The sequence below is a fragment of the Heliangelus exortis genome, chromosome 25, assembly GCF_036169615.1.
Source record: "Heliangelus exortis chromosome 25, bHelExo1.hap1, whole genome shotgun sequence".
Taxonomy (NCBI): domain Eukaryota; kingdom Metazoa; phylum Chordata; class Aves; order Apodiformes; family Trochilidae; genus Heliangelus; species Heliangelus exortis.
In genome coordinates this window covers 5,893,662-5,911,686 of record NC_092446.1, presented here as the reverse complement: position 1 = coordinate 5,911,686, position 18,025 = coordinate 5,893,662, and the positions used below count along the sequence as shown (strand labels likewise).

At 59.0% G+C, this 18,025-nt stretch overlaps 3 protein-coding genes across 7 annotated transcripts; 1 reads left to right on the top strand and 2 right to left on the bottom strand.

Moving 5' to 3' along the window:
* Positions 1-6,502, top strand: TIMM17A (translocase of inner mitochondrial membrane 17A). Of its 2 annotated transcripts, XM_071768345.1 has the most exons (7): positions 1-129; positions 2,892-2,991; positions 3,209-3,272; positions 4,469-4,597; positions 4,972-5,082; positions 5,805-5,902; positions 6,190-6,502. In XM_071768345.1, exons 1-6 carry the CDS (start codon positions 104-106, stop codon positions 5,861-5,863), a joined length of 489 nt encoding a protein of 162 aa, XP_071624446.1. In that variant the 5' UTR covers positions 1-103; the 3' UTR covers positions 5,864-5,902; positions 6,190-6,502. The 2 variants fall into 2 exon arrangements, with proteins under 2 accessions (XP_071624446.1, XP_071624445.1); XM_071768344.1 differs by lacking the exon at positions 5,805-5,902.
* Positions 6,503-7,920: 1,418 nt separating this feature from the next.
* Positions 7,921-13,663, bottom strand: ADIPOR1 (adiponectin receptor 1). The gene is made up of 8 exons (XM_071768330.1): positions 13,537-13,663; positions 13,240-13,438; positions 12,670-12,789; positions 11,596-11,767; positions 11,103-11,289; positions 10,132-10,319; positions 8,930-9,123; positions 7,921-8,203 (listed from the first exon to the last, which is right to left on the bottom strand). Exons 2-8 carry the CDS (start codon positions 13,378-13,380, stop codon positions 8,075-8,077), a joined length of 1,131 nt encoding a protein of 376 aa, XP_071624431.1. The 5' UTR covers positions 13,381-13,438; positions 13,537-13,663; the 3' UTR covers positions 7,921-8,074.
* Positions 13,664-14,095: 432 nt separating this feature from the next.
* Positions 14,096-17,329, bottom strand: UBE2T (ubiquitin conjugating enzyme E2 T). 4 transcript variants are annotated; one of them, XM_071768338.1, is made up of 6 exons: positions 17,208-17,329; positions 16,839-16,908; positions 16,321-16,426; positions 15,827-15,925; positions 15,485-15,568; positions 14,096-14,367 (listed from the first exon to the last, which is right to left on the bottom strand). In XM_071768338.1, exons 1-6 carry the CDS (start codon positions 17,314-17,316, stop codon positions 14,242-14,244), a joined length of 594 nt encoding a protein of 197 aa, XP_071624439.1. In that variant the 5' UTR covers positions 17,317-17,329; the 3' UTR covers positions 14,096-14,241. The 4 variants fall into 4 exon arrangements, with proteins under 4 accessions (XP_071624439.1, XP_071624437.1, XP_071624436.1 ...); XM_071768335.1 differs by lacking the exon at positions 14,096-14,367 and adding an exon at positions 14,707-15,090; XM_071768339.1 differs by lacking the exon at positions 14,096-14,367 and adding an exon at positions 14,894-15,059.
* Positions 17,330-18,025: the final 696 nt, after the last annotated feature.

Here is an 18,025-nt window from a genome sequence, read left to right as displayed (position 1 = left end):
GGAGAGCGGCGAGGGAGCGATCAGCCAATGGGAGAGCGAGGATGTGGAGGCGGTCAGCCAATGGGGGATCGGGGCCCGGAGGAGGCCGGCGGGGCCTGGCAAGATGGAGGAATACGCACGGGAACCCTGGTGAGCGGAGCAGGAGCGGCACCGGGACCGGGAGCGGGAGCGGGAGCGGGACCGGGGGGAAGGGCCCGGGATCGGGAGGTGTGAGGCGGGGAGGGGCTCTCTGGGGCCGCTTCCCCGCGGTGCCGGGGCTGGGGAACGCGTGACCTTGGCGGGGCCGCCCCCAGCGAGGGGCGGCGGGACGGGACGGGCCCGTAGCGGGGGGGGGAAGCGCTGCCGGTACCGGAACCGGCCCAGGGTCCCTGCAGGGAACGGAGGGAGCGGCATGGCGGCTGGGCCCTGCGGCCTGCTCAGAGCCGGGGGCTGCGGCGGCGGGAAGGGTGCGGGGGGCAGGAAGGGCTCCGGGGGGCGGGACTGCCCCTCCCCCCCTCCTCCCCGCTCAGCTCACTCGTTGCCCCTCAGCTTCCCCCCCTCCCCCGCCCTCCCCTTGTTTCCCCCCTTCATTTCCTTCTCTCCCATTTTCAGTTCCTGCTTCCCCACCTCTCCCTTCCCTTCCCTTCCCTTCCCTTCCCTTCCCTTCCCTTCCCTTCCCTTCCCTTCCCTTCCCTTCCCTTCCCTTCCCCCCTTTCTGTTCTTCCTCCCCTTTCATGTTTCCCCCCCATCTCTCCCCAGCCCCCCCAGCTCTGCCTTTCCCCCCATCGCTTTTCCTCCGGGAAACCGCGGGGGCTGCAGCCGACAGTTTTTATTTGTAGCCATAAAACCCGGGTACCAGAGCCCGGGCTCCGGATTAAATCCGGATTCGGGGACTCCTCCCCGGAGCTTCTCAGCTCGCTCTGTGCCGGGGTCCGGGTTCCTCCAGCGCTGGGGGAGGAGGGAAGGGGTTGGGGTGTTTGCTGCTCCTTCCCGCGGAGGTTTCGCTGATAAACGCGGAGGTCCCGCACGGGTCCGTCCCGCGTGGCCGCTGTCCCCCCGGGGTGTCCGTGCCCTCCCGGGAGCGGTGTCCCCTCCCTGTAAGGTGACACTGCGGGCACTGGCACTGCCAGCCCTGGCAGCCCGGGGAGGGGCAGGGGCAGGGGGGTGGTTTAAAGGCTGTGCCCGGAGCTGGGGGGCTTTGGGGGACATTTCCCCTCCTCTGGGTGAGGGTCCTGGCTCAGGGACAGCCGGGGCTGTCCTGGTGCCCAGCTCGGAGCCACCTCAGTTGGCACCTGGAGCAGGAACCCAACCTTCCTCCTGCGGGAGGTGTCCCCGGCCAGGCAGAAAAGCTGCAGAGTCACAGTGAGCTGGGGGTGAGTGCCCAGTTCCCCAGGGAAGGATCTGTTCCAACTCCTCCTCTGGGAGAGGGGCTGAGGCAGTTCTGTGGGATGCAAGTGGCATCTGGAGTGGGAAGGAGCTGGAACCAGAGGTTCCTCCACAGCCCCTCCTGTGGAGGGAGCTGGGAAGCAAAATGAAGACTCCAAAGGTAACAGAGGCTGATATCTGAAGTGGGGTAAAGCTGGGGAAAACCCAAACAAAGTCGGGAAGCTTCCTCTGATTGGGGTGTAATTGATGTAATTAATGAGGCTGCTGGCAAGAGCAGTCAGCGGTTGTTAAATTGGAGTTCAGGCACCACCTGAATCATCTGCTTGGCTTTCCAGAAGCCTTTTAATGAGAGCTGTGTGAGATGTTTTATTCATAACAGGTCAAAATCTGGACAGGAGCCTTGGGGAGGAACAAAACAACAATGAAAAAGCTCTGAGAAGAAAGGTTTTGTGTCTTTTCATCTTGTCACCTCCTGAGCTCCGTGCCTGGAACCTTTCCCTGATCATTAAGTGCAGGAAACAGAGGAAGGAAAAGCAAATGGAAAGTGGGGGTTAAAGGATTGGATGGAGCCCGAGGCAGAGGGGGTGGGGGGGATGGAAAGGTTCCAGGCAGGGCAATAAAAACAAGGAGGGGGAAGGGAGGAGCCTCCTGCTCTTCTCTGGCTGTGGCTTTGGGACCTGGGGGGTGCAGGCACAGGGGACAATCCCTGGGGACATCTGGGTGAGGTCCTGGTGCCCTGGGAAGAGCCAAGGTGCAAACACAAAGAATTGGGGAGGAGGGGGGGGCTGTGCTCCCAGGGAGCTGGGGAGGGGGCATGGAAGTGAGAGGAGCCCGGGAGAAGGTGGAGGAGGAGCAGGGACTGCAAAGTTTGGGCAAAAACCCCACCTGGTGACAAAATGTGTGGTGTGGGCAGGGGAAGGGAGGAGATGTTTGTTTGTCCCTCCTCAGCAGGAGGGCAGAGGGTGCTTTGGGAGATGTGCAAGAAAGGTGAAACTGGAAATTTCCAACCTGAGCTTGGCTGCCAGGAGCACAGAGTGTGTCCTGGGGCTGTGGGGAGGTGGTTTGGGGGTGTTTTGCTGGGATTCCTGAGGGTGCAGGGGTTGCAGTCCCCTGAGTGCTGGGTTTCTGCTGCAAGATTCTGCCAGGAGGTTGGAAAGAACCTCAGGGAGCATCCAGCCCAACTTTAGTAGGGAAAAATCTGGTTCACATGAGGTGGCCCAGCTGAGAGTTAAAACTTTCCAAAGTGGGGGAATCCACCCCTTCCCCTGGGAGACCATTCCAATCTCTGACTGTCCTCATGGGGAGAAATTTTCCTCTTGTGTCTGATCAGAATCTCCCCAGGAGCAACTTGTGCCCATTCCCCTTGTCCTGTCCATGGGACTCCTTGGAAATCAGGAGTCTCCATCTTCTCTGCAGCCCCCTTTAAGTGCTGGAACATCATTATAAGGTCTCCCCTGAGTCCTCTCCAGGCTGAACAGACCCGGGTTTCTCAGCATTAATATTTCCATCTTTGTGATTCTTTACAGTCCCTGGAGGATAGTAGATGACTGTGGAGGGGCTTTCACCATGGGAGCAATAGGAGGAGGCATCTTCCAGGCTATCAAGGGCTTCAGAAATTCCCCAGTGGTAAGTAAAATCCTTTGAGCATGCCCTCAGGGTGCTGTTCTGCCTTCTCTGCCCATCAGCAGAGACTCTGGGCAGATGCAAGTAGGTGTAAAATGGAGCTTCTCCCTGATCTTGAGGGTGCTGAAATATTTTGGTGCTGGGCCTGTGGGGAGTTTTGGCAGGAAGGTTCCCTTTGTTTGTTTTGATGACCATTGTTGTGTTTGTTGTGTTTGTTTAGGGTGTGAACCACAGGCTGAGGGGCAGCTTGACAGCCATCAAAACAAGAGCTCCACAGCTGGGAGGTGAGGAATTCTGGAGTGCCAGAGGGGGTGGTGGTGGGTGACCCACTTTGGGAATATCCCATGGGACAGCTGAGCTGTGACCCAGCTGAGATTCAGGGCAAGGTGTAAGCATGGTTCTGCTGGAGCCAGAATGAGTCCAGGTCTGGGGGGCACAATGGTGCTGGGGGGTGATGAGCAGGACTCATGCTTGTCACTCTTGTGCCAGGGCTCATCCTTGTCACACTTGTGCCAGCTCTGTGCCCAGGGATCTCTGCACTGTGCCCAGGGTTTTAAAATAAACAATGTTGACTCCTTCCAAAATGACCAAACTGGAGGAAAGAGTGAAGTGGGGCTGAGGAGGAGCTGGGGCTGTTCCCCTGGGCCCAGCCAGGTGGGTGCCAGCTGCTTTGTGAAGGGAATTTTGGGTGTGAAAGCCCAAGAAAAAACAAATGACACAACTGGAGCTGGAGTCAGAATGGTGCTGTGGCCTCTCCAAGGTCGTGCACTGCCTGGAGCTGTTGGGATGAGGAAATGGGATGAACACATCACAGAAAGAGAAAATGGGAGAGGTGTTGAGCAGGGAGACATCAGAGCAGCAGAAAATCATTGGAGAAATGGGGGTGGGGGCAAGCTGATTGTGCCCAGAGAGGGGCACTTCCTGCTTTCCAGCTGGTGGGAAGCACGGAGACATCTCAAATGAACTTGGAACTGCTTCTTAACAGTGTTTTTTCCACACTGAGCTTGGAGAGTAATATTTTCATTTATAATACAAATTATTGTTAAAAGACTTTAGAGTTTGCATTCTGGAAACTCTCAGAGTCTCCTTGGGTCCAGCAGCTCCTCAGGTGCCAGAGCAGGATGAGGGTAAGGGGCAGAAGGACTCTGCATCCTTCTCCATGAGGAAATAGGTGTAAAAAGAGAACAATAGGAAAGTTCCCTGAGCTTGTTTGGCTTCAGGAGGATGGAAATTCCATTCTAATCAGTGCTGGAGAAGCTTCCTGCTACTCAGTCTGAGTTAGTGAGGTAATCTGTAAAATGTGGGGCAAGCTCAGAGGTTTGCTTAGTGTTGATTTTAACCCTCACTTGTTGGGTGTAAATATTTTCTCTCAGACTTACTTTTGCTGTGTCTGGCAGCAGAACAACCCCTGCTGCAGCAGGACAGGTTTCTCTGCCTCCTCTAAACCGTTTGGTTTCTTATTTTGTCATTTTTTGAACAGGGAGCTTTGCTGTCTGGGGAGGTCTCTTCTCCATGATTGACTGCAGCATGGTCAGAATGAGAGGGAAAGAAGATCCCTGGAATTCCATCACAAGTGGAGCCCTGACTGGAGCTATATTAGCTGCCAGAAGTGAGAACCTGAGGGCTGGGGAGGGGTTAATTCAAAAACTTGTGTGCTCTAGATGCACAGCTCTCATCCTCAGCAAGCTGTGATACCCAAACTGGAATTTATTTTGTTGGAGAAATGGAAAGTTAGTCTGGAATTCTCATCCTGTGCTTATGATCAATTCTGTTCTGAGACATCACCCACGTTCCTCTCCTTGAGGAGGTGGGGGAAGCTACCCAGCAATTATCATTTTCTTGGGGATGCTGATGAAGGTTAATGGATGCCAAATGACCTCTCCTGAGCCTGCTGCTAGGAGAGATGATAACCAAAGAGAGAGGGACTCATAATGTGCCAATTAATGCACCCAAAACCTGTGGTTTCGTGCTTCTGGTTTGCAGATGGACCTGTGGCCATGGTTGGATCTGCTGCCATGGGGGGGATTCTCCTGGCTTTGATTGAAGGAGCTGGTATTCTCTTAACAAGATTTGCCTCCACCCAGTTTGCAAACAGTGAGTGTGGTATCTCAGAGCTTTTCTTGTGTGGGTTTTAGTGCCTCTTCAGCCATCATCCAGCAAAGCTGCTCTGCCAGGCTCCTCCTAGGGGGCTGCAGAACACCAAGGAGGAGCCACACGTGGCTGATGAGCATCAGCAGCTCCTCCCCACTGCCCAGGGCTGGGGACAGGGATGTCCCTGCTGTCCCCATCTCCTGATGCAGCCACAGGGGTGGCAGCAGGGTTTGATCAGCAGTGGGTGACACTAGAGGCTTGGGGGGCTGTGGGTGCTGACTGTGCAGGGAGCCCTGCTGGGGGTGAGGAGATGGGGATCAGACAGGATTCCTCAGGGGGTGGGGGGTGGAGTGGGTTTTTTGGTTTTTTTTCCTAAACTGCTTCACAAACTGGAGTTATTTTTATTGTTACCAAGTCAAATGCAAGCTGAGGTGTCAGGCAGTAGCAGCCATTTGTGTCAGTGCTTGCTTGTGCAAAAGGCTCCATTCCTCTCCTGCCTCCCCATTTTTGGGAGGAACACAGACAAACCCCAGGTGTGGGATGGGTTAGCAGCAAACTGCCCATTCCTGAGAGGTTTCATCTCTCAGGTGTCTTCCCTGATGTTCTTTGTTTCACCTAAATTGTACCAATTTCTGGGTTTAATGCCAAAATGTTTTAAAATCAGTCTCTCTGCCTTAGAGGAAGGGTGTCACCTGTCCCTCACAGCTTGTCCTCTCTCACACCAGCACCCAGTGAGCAGCCCTTCCCTCCAGCAGAGCATCAGGCAGAGGAGTCTGGAGGCTGACTCTGCAGTGCCCCTCTCACTGCCCTGCTGCACTCTCAGGCAAGTGTCCTGGGGCAGAGCTGCAGAGTGACAGGCAAGGGACAGGCTCCCAGTAGGGACTGGGAATCTTTCCGTATCCCACACCATCCTTGTTGGGATGAGGCTCCTGTCCTGCCTTGGACTTCTCTGAATGACAGAAAAATAGCAAGTCTTGGCTTTGGCTTGGTTAATTTCAGTGGGGATTTGCACTGAAAAACTTCAGTGGCAGTTTCATGCAGTTAAAAGGAAGAATCTCTTGTCTCTTGGTGTTTTGTTATTTACCTTTTCTTCCCTTGCCCTCCTCTCAGGCCCTCAGTTTTCAGATGACCCCTCTCAGCTGCAGTCTGCTCCCTTTGGTGACTACAGACAATACCAGTGACCTTCCTCCTCCTCCTCCTCCTCCCAGCTGTCATGTCAGACTCTGGAGGCCTAGGCTGTGGTCTCTGCCAGGGGCAGCCTCTTCATCAACAACCCCACCCAGGACCTCCAGCACTTCTCAGTGTGAAGCCACCCAGGGGAACTTTCAGCAGATGACAAATCTATTTATTGATGATAAATTCCCTTGCTGTAATGTTGACACCTGTCTGACAGAATACATGGAGATTTAAGGCAAGGACCAAAGGGAGTCTTGTCATGCTTGGGACATGGACTGAAAGTCTTTGGAATCCTCTCTGGGATGTGGTGTTGGCCACCAGCAGTGAACCCACTTGGGATTTAGCTCCTTCCCCTGTGGATTTAGGTCCCTCCCCAGATTTCAGCTTAAGGAAAACAATTCACCTGCACCCAGTTTGACGTTCCTGAAGTGGATGTGAGCAGCAGAATCTTGGAGCTGCTGAAAATTCCTTCCAGCAATGCCATCCACTGCTGTCCTTTGTCTGCTGTCCCACCACTCTGCAGCCCCCCTTCTCTGGTGGGGCCTGGGGTGGCCCCCCCTCTGCCTCCCCCCACACCCTGGGGGCTCTGAGCCCCTTGAGCTGCAGCCCCCAGGTCCTGCCCTCTGCCCTCAGGAGCAGTTTGTGCAGCCCCAGGGTTTGGTCTCCAGCCCAGCCCTGGTGGCACTGAGCTGTCCCTGGGGGTCTGCTGGGAGGGGAGAGGCCTCTGCAGCTCCTGGGGACACTCTGGAGACAGGCAGGGACACACACACAGCCTTCACTGTCCCCAAAGAGCCACATCCAAAAGTCTCACAAAAAGCAGTGGGGAAGCTGGGACAGTGGCCACCAGCCTGGGGGTGGGGGGGGGCCAGGGGCTGCAGTGTCCCTGGGTAAGGTGACAGTTTTCCCTCAGCCTCTGCCCAGGGGGACAGGACCCTGGTTCAGGGTGTCCCTGCTGAGCTGTGACCCCCTCACCCACCCCAGGATGGAGGCAGCAGCACAGGGGCCCCTGGGGAAGCATCTCCCCCCCACACCTCCCTGGGGACCCCCCCTCTGGAGCAGCCCCCACCCTGAGCTGCTGCTTCTCTGCTCCCCCCCCCAAAGGAAGGAGCCAGACCCCCAGCAGGACACTGAACTATTGACCAGTTTATTTCAATCAGCTACAGCAGCTCTACACCCCCCCCCCCCCACTGTCCCCATGCCCCCAGGGACAGGAAGGGAGCTGGGGACACTGCAGTGGCAGCAAAGTCTCTTTAAAGCTTAGTATTAAATATTAAATATTCTCTCATTTCTGTTTACATTACTTTGTCAAGGAAAACAAACAAACAAACAAAAAAAAAAACACAGTTAAAACTTAAATTACATCAATCTGTGCCCTGGGCAGCAGCACCGGGAGGAGGGGCTGGGGGAGGGGGGGGCTGCAGGGCTGCCCCCAGAGAGGGATCTGCAGAAAATCTGGGAGGGGGGGAGGGAGGGTGCTGGGAGGGGGTGCTGGGACCCCCCCCTCTGCTTTCAGAACCCCACATGCCTGGGGAGGGAGTCCCTGGTGCTGCTCAAACCCTGTCTAGGGGAGGAGGGGAGGAGGTGCCCGCCTCACCCCAGAGCCACGGGGAGGGGTCAGGGGGGTGAGGATTTGGTCAACAACTTTGCTAAAGAAGTTTTGTGGGGTTTTTCTTTTTTTTTTCGTTAAAAAAAAAAAAAAATTAAAACCAAAACCAAACCCGACAACCCCCAAAACAGTTTTGAGTCTTCCTTTGATTTTAGCAAAGACAAAAAAGAGTTTAAAAAGCACTTAGGAAGCTTGTACTAAAACCAGGCACCCTCAGAGCAGGGAGTCATCTGTGCACCCCCCTTCCAGCCCGTAGCGGAATTCCTGCAGGTTGGAGACCCCATAGAAGTGGACGAAGGCTGCAGCCACCACCAGGACGTGGAAAATCTGATGGGACTGAAACTGCAAGGAAGCCAAAAAGCTCCTCAGACCCCGGCAGGAAGGGGCAGAGCAGTGCTGGGAACTCCTCCAAACTCTGCATCCCCCCCTCACTCCTTGGTCCCAGGGGGGGTTTTGCACTCTGGGTTTCACCCCGCTCACTGCAGACACCCCCAGGCTGGAGAGCACCAGGACCCCCCCCCTCCCCAAGGCTGCACCTCAAACCCAGGGGTCTGGTTTGGGACCCCCACAACAAGAAGGACATTGAGGGGCTCGGGTGTGTCAGGAGAAGGGAATGGAGCTGGGGAAGGGTCTGGAACAGAAGGAGAAGGGTCTGGAGAAGTTGTGAGGAGCAGCTGAGGGCCCTGGGGGTGCTGATCCTGGAGCAGAGGAGGCTGAGGGGAGACCTTCTGGCTCTCTGCAACCCCCTGAGAGGAGGTTGGAGCCAGGGGGGTCGGGCTCTGCTCCCAAGGAACAAGGGATGGGACAAGAGGAACTTTTGGCACAACTCAAGTGGTGCCAGGGGAGGTTTAGGTTGGAGCTGGGGAACAATTTCTGCCTGGAAAGGGTTGTCAGGGCCTGGCCCAGGCTGCCCAGGGCAGGGCTGGAGTCCCCATCATCTCAAACACCTACGTGGGGCACTCAGGACATGGCTCAGCTGGGCCCACCTCTCAGGGGGGTTCCTGATCCTGGGATCCCCCTCCCCACACCCCCAGCCCCCCCCTGGACCCCCCCTGTCCCCCCACTCACCCAGATGTCGAACTTGCCCGGGAAGAAGCGCTCGGGGATGCGGGCGGCGTAGAGCCCGGCGCCGGTGATGTACATGACGGCCATGAGGAAGAACCACCCCATCTGCCCCACCGTGGTGGCCTTGACAAAACCCTCAGCGAGGGTGAAGTGCATGGTGGGCACCACCCCGCTCAGCCCCAGCCCCAGGAAGACGCCTGGGGATCAGGGATGAGGAGGGATCAGGGATGAGGAGGGATCAGGGATGAGGAGGGATCAGGGATGAGGAGGGATCAGGGATGAGGAGGGATCAGGGATGAGGGGGGATCAGGGATGAGGAGGGATCAGGGATGAGGAGGGATCAGGGATGAGGAGGGATCAGGGATGAGGAGGGATCAGGGATGAGCAGGGATCAGGGATGAGGGGGGATCAGGGATGAGGAGGGATCAGGGATGAGGAGGGATCAGGGATGAGGAGGGATCAGGGATGAGGAGGGATCAGGGATGAGGAGGGATCAGGGATGAGGGGGGATCAGGGATGAGGAGGGATCAGGGATGAGGAGGGATCAGGGATGAGGAGGGATCAGGGATGAGGAGGGATCAGGGATGAGGAGGGATCAGGGATGAGGAGGGATCAGGGCCCTGGGCAGAGCCTGAGCTCCTGGAGCTTTTCCTCCTCCCCTCCCAGATCAGCCAAACCCCCACGGGCTTCACCCACACAAAATAATTATGGCTCCTACAGCTCCTCCCAGTTAAACCAGTGCTCACTGGGCAGGGCTCACCAGGAAGGGGCCCTTCAGGTGGCAGTGGGGCTGCCCTGATCTGACCACCCTGGGGAAGCTCTGCCAGGGGCAAAGAGCTGAAACTTTCACCCCCTGCAGCACCTTGATGAGTTGAGCAGAGTGCAGACCCCAGCCTGGGGGCTCTGGGGTGTTCTGGGGGCAGGATTGGGCCCAGACAGAGCCCTCCCAGCACCGGGGGGGGGGGGGGGGCACAGCATCCCCTTGGCAGGAGCTGGCAGAGATCCCAGCAGCTGGGGGGCACAGGGGGGCTGGCACTGCCACCATGTCCCCTGTCCCCTGTCCTGCAGGACACAGAGAGCTCCAGGGGGGATTAATTCCATCCAAACAATGGGGTGTTCCCACAACAAGGCTGTCCCACTATGGGGTGGTCCCACTGTCCCTCCCAGGGCTGGGGTCTCGGGGTGGGCAGGGGGACAGCTCCTACCTGCCCTTGTCTGCCTGTGCTTGGGGGTGGCAAATCGGTCCCACTGGGCCACGATGATGGCAGAGATGCCCAGGACACAGACAATGGAGAGGTAGATGAGTCTGGGCTGTGGGGAGCAGTAGAAGGAGTAATAGAGCCATGGGACGAAGCTCCCCATGATCAGCAGTGCAATTCCTGAATAATCCAACCTGCAGGCAGGAGGGAAGGACAAGAGGGTCAGGGCTCAACCCCAAAAATCCCCCCCCTGCCTGGCAGCCTCCTGGCACCCCAGCAGTGCAGCCCCAGAGAGGGGGGCTGGGGGGCCAGGGGGGATCCCAGACTGGATCCCTAAGGATCACATAACCCATCCCATCAAGGTCCTGGGCAGGAGGGCAGGGGCCATGGGGGAGAGGGAGGCACCAGGGTGTGCCTCGTGCTCTCCATGGATCCAGGATCCATCCTCTCACCTCTGCCAGGCAGCTCAGCCCCTCCCCTGGGACATGGGGGACCTGCAGGAGCCCCAGGTTTGGCAGGAGGGGGTGAGGGGGGGGATTTGCCCTGGCAGCACCACCCCAGGGAACCCCTTTGGGAAGCTTTGCTGCTGCCCTGCCAGGGGGAAACTGAGTGCTGGGAGCACCAGGGGCTGCTCAGCCTTCCCCTCCTGGCCAGGAATCCTCTCTGGTTTGTTTCTCTCCATTTGTTTTCAGTCCAAATGGGATCAGAACCAGATTTTCAAAGTGTTTGGACAACTGGAAACTGCCAGACTGCTGAAGACACCAAGCCCCCTCCCCAGGGCTGCTCCCAGGGTCCCCATTTCCATGGGATCTGGGGGATGGAAGGTGCTCAGCACCCCCAGGACCCCGCTGGGGATCCCTCCCAGGGATTTGATGCTCTCTCCTCTCCCATTTCCATTCATTTCACTCATCTGGAAACAAACCAAAGAGGAGCAAAACCAAGAGCAGCCAAACCTCCTCTGGGAGCACAGAACTCACTTTGAGAAAGTCCTGGAGACCTTCTCCGAGTGGCAGTAGACAGTGTGGAAAAGCCAAGAGAAACTGAGGCACAGCACTGCTCCCAGGAAGAACATCCCAAACACCACCTTCTCCTGGAGAGGAGCCATGAAGTACACGTTGGGACGCAGCATGGTCAGGATCCCCAGGCAGAGGAACAGAACAAAACCTGCAGGGAGGAGCCCAGGGGGAGGTCAGGCTGGAGAGAGGAGGAATCCAGACAAAAAAACCCAGGAAAACAGAGCCCAGGAATGGCCTCGCTGGGGCTGACCCAGCCCTGGGTGTCAGGGGAACAAACTCTGAGCTTTTCTTCCTTTCCCCAGGACAAAGCCACCAACTGTCCCTGAGCTCAGTGCTGGAATGTCCCCCCCTTACCCCCCCAGGAGCTCCTGGGACCCTCAGGACCCCCCAGCACCAACCAAACCTTGGCTGTTAAAGCCCCCCTCAGGGGGGCTGCCCCCACCCCCCGGGTCACCTAACAGATGTGTCCAGATGTTCCCAGTCTCCGTGTGTATCCGGAAGATGCTCTTGAAGCAGGCTCTGAAGGAGGGCATGGGGGGTCTGTGCCCGTGCAGCAGGTAATCATTGTCCTTCAGCCAGTCTGGCAGCACCTCGTAGGGGATCACCCTCCAGCGCCCCTCCCACACCTGCAGCAAACCCAAAGGTCACCCCCAGAGTGCCCAGCTGGGCCCAGGGCTCCTGGGCAGCCCCCCCAGAGCCTGAAACCAGGCAGGGAAGGGGCCCAGGGGGGCTGGGGAGGTCCTGGGAGCTCCTCAGGAAGTTGTGCAACACCAGCAGCCCTGGCAGCCCCCCCTGCTCATCCCCAGGGACCCAGAGGCAATTCCATGGAATCATGGAATGGGTTGGGTGGGAGGGGACCTTAAACCCCCCCAGTGCCACCCCTGCCATGGTCAGGGACCCCTCCCCCAGCCCAGGGTGCTCCAAGCCCCATCCAACCTTGGACACTGCTCAGCACCCTCACAACAACAATTTCCTCCTAATGTTCAACCTCAGTCTCCCCTCTTCCCATGTGAAACCCTTCCCCCTTCTCTTCTCGCTCCAGGCCCTTGCTCAGAGCCCTCCCCCACCCCTCCCCCAGCCCCCTCAGATATTGGAGGTTCCTCTGGTTCCACCCCAACCCCTCAGCCTGGCTCCAGAGCTGCTCCCCCACCTCTGAGCATTTTCCTGCCCCTGCTCTGGGCAGCCCCCCAACCCATCCTCCTCCTGGGCCTTCCCTGCCCCCCCTGCTTTAACCCTTCTGCTCCCCGGGCAGGGGGCTCCTGTCTGGGTCTGGGCTGTCCCCCCCCCGAGGCCACTGCTCCCCAACCCCCCTGACCCCAGAGCTGGGTGCTCCAGGTGCCTGGGAGAGGCACGGGGGGACCCTGGGACCCCCTCCCCAGCACAACCACCAAACCCCCCCAGCACCTCCCAGTCACCACCATCCCCTTCCCCTGCTGCCCCCAGAGCTGGAGAAGATCCCCCCTGGGGGCAGCTGGGCCTCATCACTGCTCCCAGAGGAGGATTTTGGGATTCCTCCAGGCTCCCACACCTTATACACAAACTCTTCCATCTTCTCCATGGCGTGGTGAGCCTGCAGAGGCAGAGTCAGCACCCGGACCACCTCCTCCTCCTCCTCCTCCCGGGCAGCTGGGCACGGGGGCTCCCCAGCCTGGAGGGAGAGAAGAAACAGGAGGGAGGAAAAAGAACCAGAAGGGAGGAAAAAAACCACAGGAGGGGAAGCAGTGCTGCCCCGGGGAGGAGGAGAGCAGAGAGCACCCCGGGCTGCTCCCCTCGGGCCGGGGTGGATCCTTTGCTCCCGCCGGGGCTGCCCGGTTCCGGGAGCTTCATCCCATCCCATTCCCTCCCATCCCATCCCCAGCCCCCGGAGCCGGGAGTTCTCCCCCCGTCCCAGCTGCTGTCCCGGTACCGGGTTTGGGATGGGGGTTCCCAGCCCCGGGTCACCCCCCCCCACTCCCCGCAGCCCTGCCCGGGGCTCCCGGACCCAACCCCCCCGGTTGGTGCGGGGTAACGGGGCAGCTCCCGGGTTCAGCCGCGGGGAGGGAGCGGGGCTCGGGGAGGTCTCGGTGCCCGTCCCCCTCCTCCCGGGGGTGCTGCTTACGCTGGCCGGGCCGGGGGCTCCCTGCTCCCCCTTCTCCTCCAGGAGCGGCCCCAGCTCCGCCAGCTCCAGGTGGGCCCTGTCCCGACCGGCGGCCGCCAGCCCGGTGCCCGGCCCGGTGGCGGAGGCTTTGCGGGAGGCCATGGCAGGGTCGGTGCCGGTGGCGGCCGTGCAGGTCCCTCCGCGTCCTTCTGCCGCCGCGCTGAGGAGAGAGGGAGCGAGAGCGGAGTCACCGGGGAGCGCCGGGCGGGACAGCCCGGGGGCTGACACCGCTGGACCCCGTCCCTCCGCCCCACTCACCGGCCGCTACATCCCGCGCAGGGCGGCGGCGGCGGCAGCGGAAGCGACGCCGAGGGAACGGGCGGCTTCCGGTAGGCGGGACCGGCTCCGGGAGCCGCGCGGGATGCGTCTTCTGATTGGTCGTCGCTGCTGTCTGTCTCCCCCTCGCCCCGCCCCGCCGGCCGCCCAGCGCTGCGATTGGCCCGAGCCGCAAAGCTGACGGTGCCGCTCTAGCTCGGCCCCGCGTCTCGCTGGCCGCGCATCCACCTGCCCCCTAGCGGCTGGGCGCGGCAGTCGACGGGAGCGGGAGCTCCGTGAGGGCGGCGGTGGAGGGGGGGGGGGAGGGAAGGCACCGGGGGGACCCCCCCAAACCCAACCCCAACCCCCCCCAGGGGCCCCCCGGCCCCGCCGCCCCTCGTAGGGTTTCCCCAACCCGCTCCTCATCCCGGGGCAGGGACGGGGACCCGGGCACCGCAGCACGGGGCTCGGTTCCCGTTTCTCCCAGGGAAAGTTGGGAAGTGGAGGTTGGAGCAGAACTTTCCTTCCCCTTTTCCTCTGCTTCGGGCCAACAAACCCAACAAACGAGAGTTTTATTCCTATCAGGGCACTTTGCACACAACAACAACAGAACCCCTCAGGAAACGGAGCCCCCAAAGCTGCGGCAGCCCCGGGGGTCCCAACCCCTCCCAGAGCAGGGGAAAGGGGCGAAGGGGGGGCACAAATCCCTCAGGGATCCAGGTGAGGTTTCTTCTCCTCCCCCCCCATGCTGCTCCCTCTCCTCTTCCGCACAGCCCCCTCCTCCCCGATCCCTGTTTCCCTCTGCTTTGTTTTCTCTTCCAAGGGATCGGGAACCTGCGGGAAGAGAAGAAATAAAACTGGAGCCTGGTTTGGCAGCCCCAGCCCCCTGCCTGCCCCCCGCCCCCAGAGCTGCCCCGGGGGGCCCTGCTCCCACCCCTGGGGATTTTGGGGAGGGGGACGAGAGGAGCATGAGGAGCCAGGTCTGTCTGAGAGGGGGGCTGGGAAAGGGAGAGCAGGAAGGGGGTGGGAGGAAGGCTGCACCCTGCCAGGAATAGGGAGAGAAATCAGGGGATGGGGGAGTGGGGGGGGAACCACAGAGCAGAATCCTGGAGTGGGTTTGGTGGGAGGGGACCTCAAACCCCCCCAGTGCCCCCCCTGCCATGCACAGGGACCCCTCCCCCAGCCCAGGGGGCTCCCAGCCCCATCCAACCTTGGACACTGCCATTCCCAGCATCATGGAATGAAATAAACACCTGGGAAGAGGCAGCAGAGGGGGTGGGGAAAGGGAAACTGAGGCAAGAAAGAGGTGACAGGGACAAATGTCCAGGGGTCAGGAATGTGTCCTGGTGACCAAGGGGCCAGTGGTGGCCTGGGGGGCATCAGGCAAAGTGTGTGCAGCAGATCCAGGGAGGTTCTGCTCCCCCTCTGCTCTGCCCTGGGGAGACCACACCTCAGATACTGGATCCAGTTTGGGGCTCCCCAGTTCAGGAGAGACTGGGATCTACTGGAGAGAGGCCAAGGGAGAGCTGGAAGGGTGAGGAAGGGACCTGAGCATCTCTGCTGGGAAGAAAGAGTGAGAGCCCTGGGGCTGAGAGGGGATCTGCTGAATGTATGTAAATATCTGAGGGGTGGGGGGCAAGAGGAGGAGCCCAATCTCTTCCCAGTGGTGCCCAGGAATAGGACAAGGAATCCTGGGGTGAAGGGAGAACACAGGAAGCTCCTCCTCAACATGAGGAGAAACTTCTGGAGGGTGAGGGTGAGGGAGCCCTGGCCCAGGCTGCCCAGAGAGGTTCTGGAGCCTCCTTCTCTGGAGCCTTTCCCACCCCCCTGGATGTGTTCCTGGGTGATCCTGCTGTGCAGGGGTTGGACTGGATGAGCTCCAGAGGTCCCTTCCAACCCCTCCATTCCATGATTCTGTGCCAGCAGTGAGGGGACAGAGTCTGCTCCTTACCCCCTGCTGCTGCCTCGCGTGCTGCTCCGTCCATTTCCTGGCAGTCAGCAGGAACTGCTGCTTGTTGTGCTTGAACTCTGAGGACTGGGGTTACAAACGAGAACAAAAAGCTGGGATTTAACACCAAAATCCCACTGACAGCTGGGGCTGAGCTGCGGAATTCCCAGATCCAACCCCAGCCCCACAGCAGGGAACACAAAGCCCCCTGTGCCAGTTCAGTGCCATTTCCAGTCCCTGAGGACAAACCCTGCCCCACTCCAACCCCCCCGGGCTGGATCCGGATCAAGCTCCAGCACCAGAACCAGCACCAGTGGGAATGCAGAGTGGGCCCAGCACACCCACAATGTCTGCCATCAGGGGGTCGTCTGGGTTGGGCTCTGCCATCAGGAGCTGGATGGAGGTCAGGAGAGTGGAGATGTTCAGGGAAGGTCTCCAGGCACCCTGTGAGGGGAGAGGATCCGTCAGGCAGGGCGAGATCTGCCCCTTGGGACTGAAATCCTCAGGGAAAACAACAGCTCCCTCCCTCCTCAGTCCAGCTGGGGAGCCACAACCTTGGTTACTGAAGGGTGGGAGCAGATCCCCGAGGTCCCTTCCAACTGACACAAAATAACCCAAACTCTCAGGTCTGTGCCCTGTGTCCCTGCCAGGGTGGCACCAGGGTGTCCCCAGTGCTGCCCCATCTGTGGGGCCCTGGGAGGTTCCTGCTCCAAAGGGGCCTCGTCCAGCTCTGAGCAGAGGAGCTGCTGCTGCTGCTCTGGGCACCAGTCAGGAGAAGCAGAACCCAGGAAGGCTCTTACCTTAAAAATGAGTTCGTTCTCCTTGTGGTGCCTCCTTACCTTTGGGGGCAACTTCAGAACATCCAGGCAAATCCTCCCAGCAGAGTCAATGTTGGGATGATAAATTGGGGTCAGAAAGCGAATCTTTGGGGGCTCAAATGGGTACCTTGAGGGGGTGTCAAGAAACAAACAAAAATTACATTTTTATTTGTGCTCTGGCTGCCTCATCACCCAGCTGGTGTCCTGCCTGCCTGGCACCTCCCTGGCTTGTTTCCACAAAGGAAACAGGACAGGAAACTTCCTGCCAGGAATAAACTCCCTCCTGGGGAGCTGTGAGGCAGTGCCTCAGGAGGGATCCCTGGTGCTCTCAGGCTGTTAATCCCACATCTTAGGGGGCCCAATGGGAAATAAAAACACCAAGCAGCAGAAATAATAAATCACAATCTGCAGGTGTAGGGTCTTTGCTAATTAACCACATTCTTTGTCAGAAGGGTAAAGGGAGGACCAAAAGGGCAGCATTTATAGCAAAAATCTACATCATCAGCTCTGCCCCAGGTACTTAACCTGACACCACTGACCTCTCAGGAACAACAATTTCCAGGGTGAATATTCCCTTCTCATATGGTGTGTCCACCCCTCCTAAAATTTCTGTAAAAGCAAGATGAAAACAGAAGCCTTACATTCGAAACCACCTGAATTTGCCCAACAATCTCCTTCCTCCTCCTCCTCCCCAGAGGCTCAGAACTCCCCCACTGCTCAGATCCAGGAATAAAAAAGCAATGAAACTTCAGCCAAGAATGGTTCCACCCCACACCCCCAAACCCCAGGCAGAGCAACAGAGGCACAGCCCAAGCTGTGCTTAAAGAAAACCAAGGAAAAGTCCCATAAAGTCCATTTCAGGAGAAAACTCAGCCTCCAGTGCTGCCCCCCCTGCCCTCTGGACCTACGTGCTCGGAGCTGCCCCAGCTGGGGGGCTTCCAGCCAGCAGGTGATGCCTGGAGGGGGCTCTGTGGCCAGGAGGGAAAGTTCCCTCTTCAGTCGTGATGCTCTTTGCATGGTGCTGAAACTCCAAGAGAGTGTTGGGTGTGAGTGTGGGGAAAATCTGCTTTTCTGAATCTGTGCTTTATACTGAGACTTTTTGGTGGGGATTTGGGTTGGTTTGGTTTTTTTTTTTTCCCAAGCTAAGAAGGATTTCCCTGAGTCAGGAGTTGTTATCCTGACAGAGCCTTGGGAGCCTGTTCCTGAGAGCTGCTCTCACACCCAGCTGGAGGAGCAGAACCCAATCCCCCCCATTCCCCCCAGTCCAAGCCCCCAGTCCCCTGCTAAGTCCCACAAAGCCCCCAGCCCAGGACCAGGCTCCACACCCCTTTGCCACCCACCCTGGGACCACCCTTTGTTGTCCCTTCATGGACACCCCTGCCAGGGTCCCAGAGCTGCCTGGGGCTGGGACACCCCTTGTGCCCCCTCCCTCCAACCCCCCAGCAGGCAGAGACCCCCTTGGCAGACACCCCCTGCCCCCTTCCTTTGTAACAAGAAACCCCAAAGCTGCCTCAGGGATGGGACACCCCCTACTCCCCCTACACCTGACCCCTCAGAGACCCCCTGCACATCCCCATGGGGAGGGAGCCTCTCCCTGAGCCGCCCCCCCCTCCCACAGGGCTGGGACAGGGATACTTCCCAGGACAGGGGGGACCAGGGCCACAAACCCCCCCACCCCCTGCCCCCTCTGGAGAGGAAACCCAGGAAACCCCTTCCTGGATTCACC

What these genes read in the sequence shown, in the direction of transcription:
- TIMM17A (XM_071768344.1), top strand. Translation starts at nt 104, where the DNA reads ATGGAGGAATACGCACGGGAACCCTG. An exon ending in GCTTCAGAAATTCCCCAGTG is followed by an intron (nt 2,992 to 3,208) that starts GTAAGTAAAATC and finishes GTGTTTGTTTAG; the next exon opens with GGTGTGAACCACAGGCTGAG. An exon ending in CTCCACCCAGTTTGCAAACA is followed by an intron (nt 5,083 to 6,189) that starts GTGAGTGTGGTA and finishes CCCTCCTCTCAG; the next exon opens with GCCCTCAGTTTTCAGATGAC.
- ADIPOR1 (XM_071768330.1), bottom strand. Translation starts at nt 13,380, where the DNA reads ATGGCCTCCCGCAAAGCCTCCGCCACCGGGCCGGGCACCGGGCTGGCG. An exon ending in TGGAAGAGTTTGTGTATAAG is followed by an intron (nt 11,768 to 12,669) that starts GTGTGGGAGCCT and finishes GGTTTGCTGCAG; the next exon opens with GTGTGGGAGGGGCGCTGGAG. An exon ending in GCACAGGCAGACAAGGGCAG is followed by an intron (nt 9,124 to 10,131) that starts GTAGGAGCTGTC and finishes CCTGATCCCCAG; the next exon opens with GCGTCTTCCTGGGGCTGGGG.
- UBE2T (XM_071768335.1), bottom strand. Translation starts at nt 17,316, where the DNA reads ATGCAAAGAGCATCACGACTGAAGAGGGAACTTTCCCTCCTGGCCACA. An exon ending in GCTGGGGCAGCTCCGAGCAC is followed by an intron (nt 16,909 to 17,207) that starts GTAGGTCCAGAG and finishes TTGCTTTTACAG; the next exon opens with AAATTTTAGGAGGGGTGGAC. An exon ending in ACGCGAGGCAGCAGCAGGGG is followed by an intron (nt 15,091 to 15,484) that starts GTAAGGAGCAGA and finishes TCTTCCCAGCAG; the next exon opens with AGATGCTCAGGTCCCTTCCT.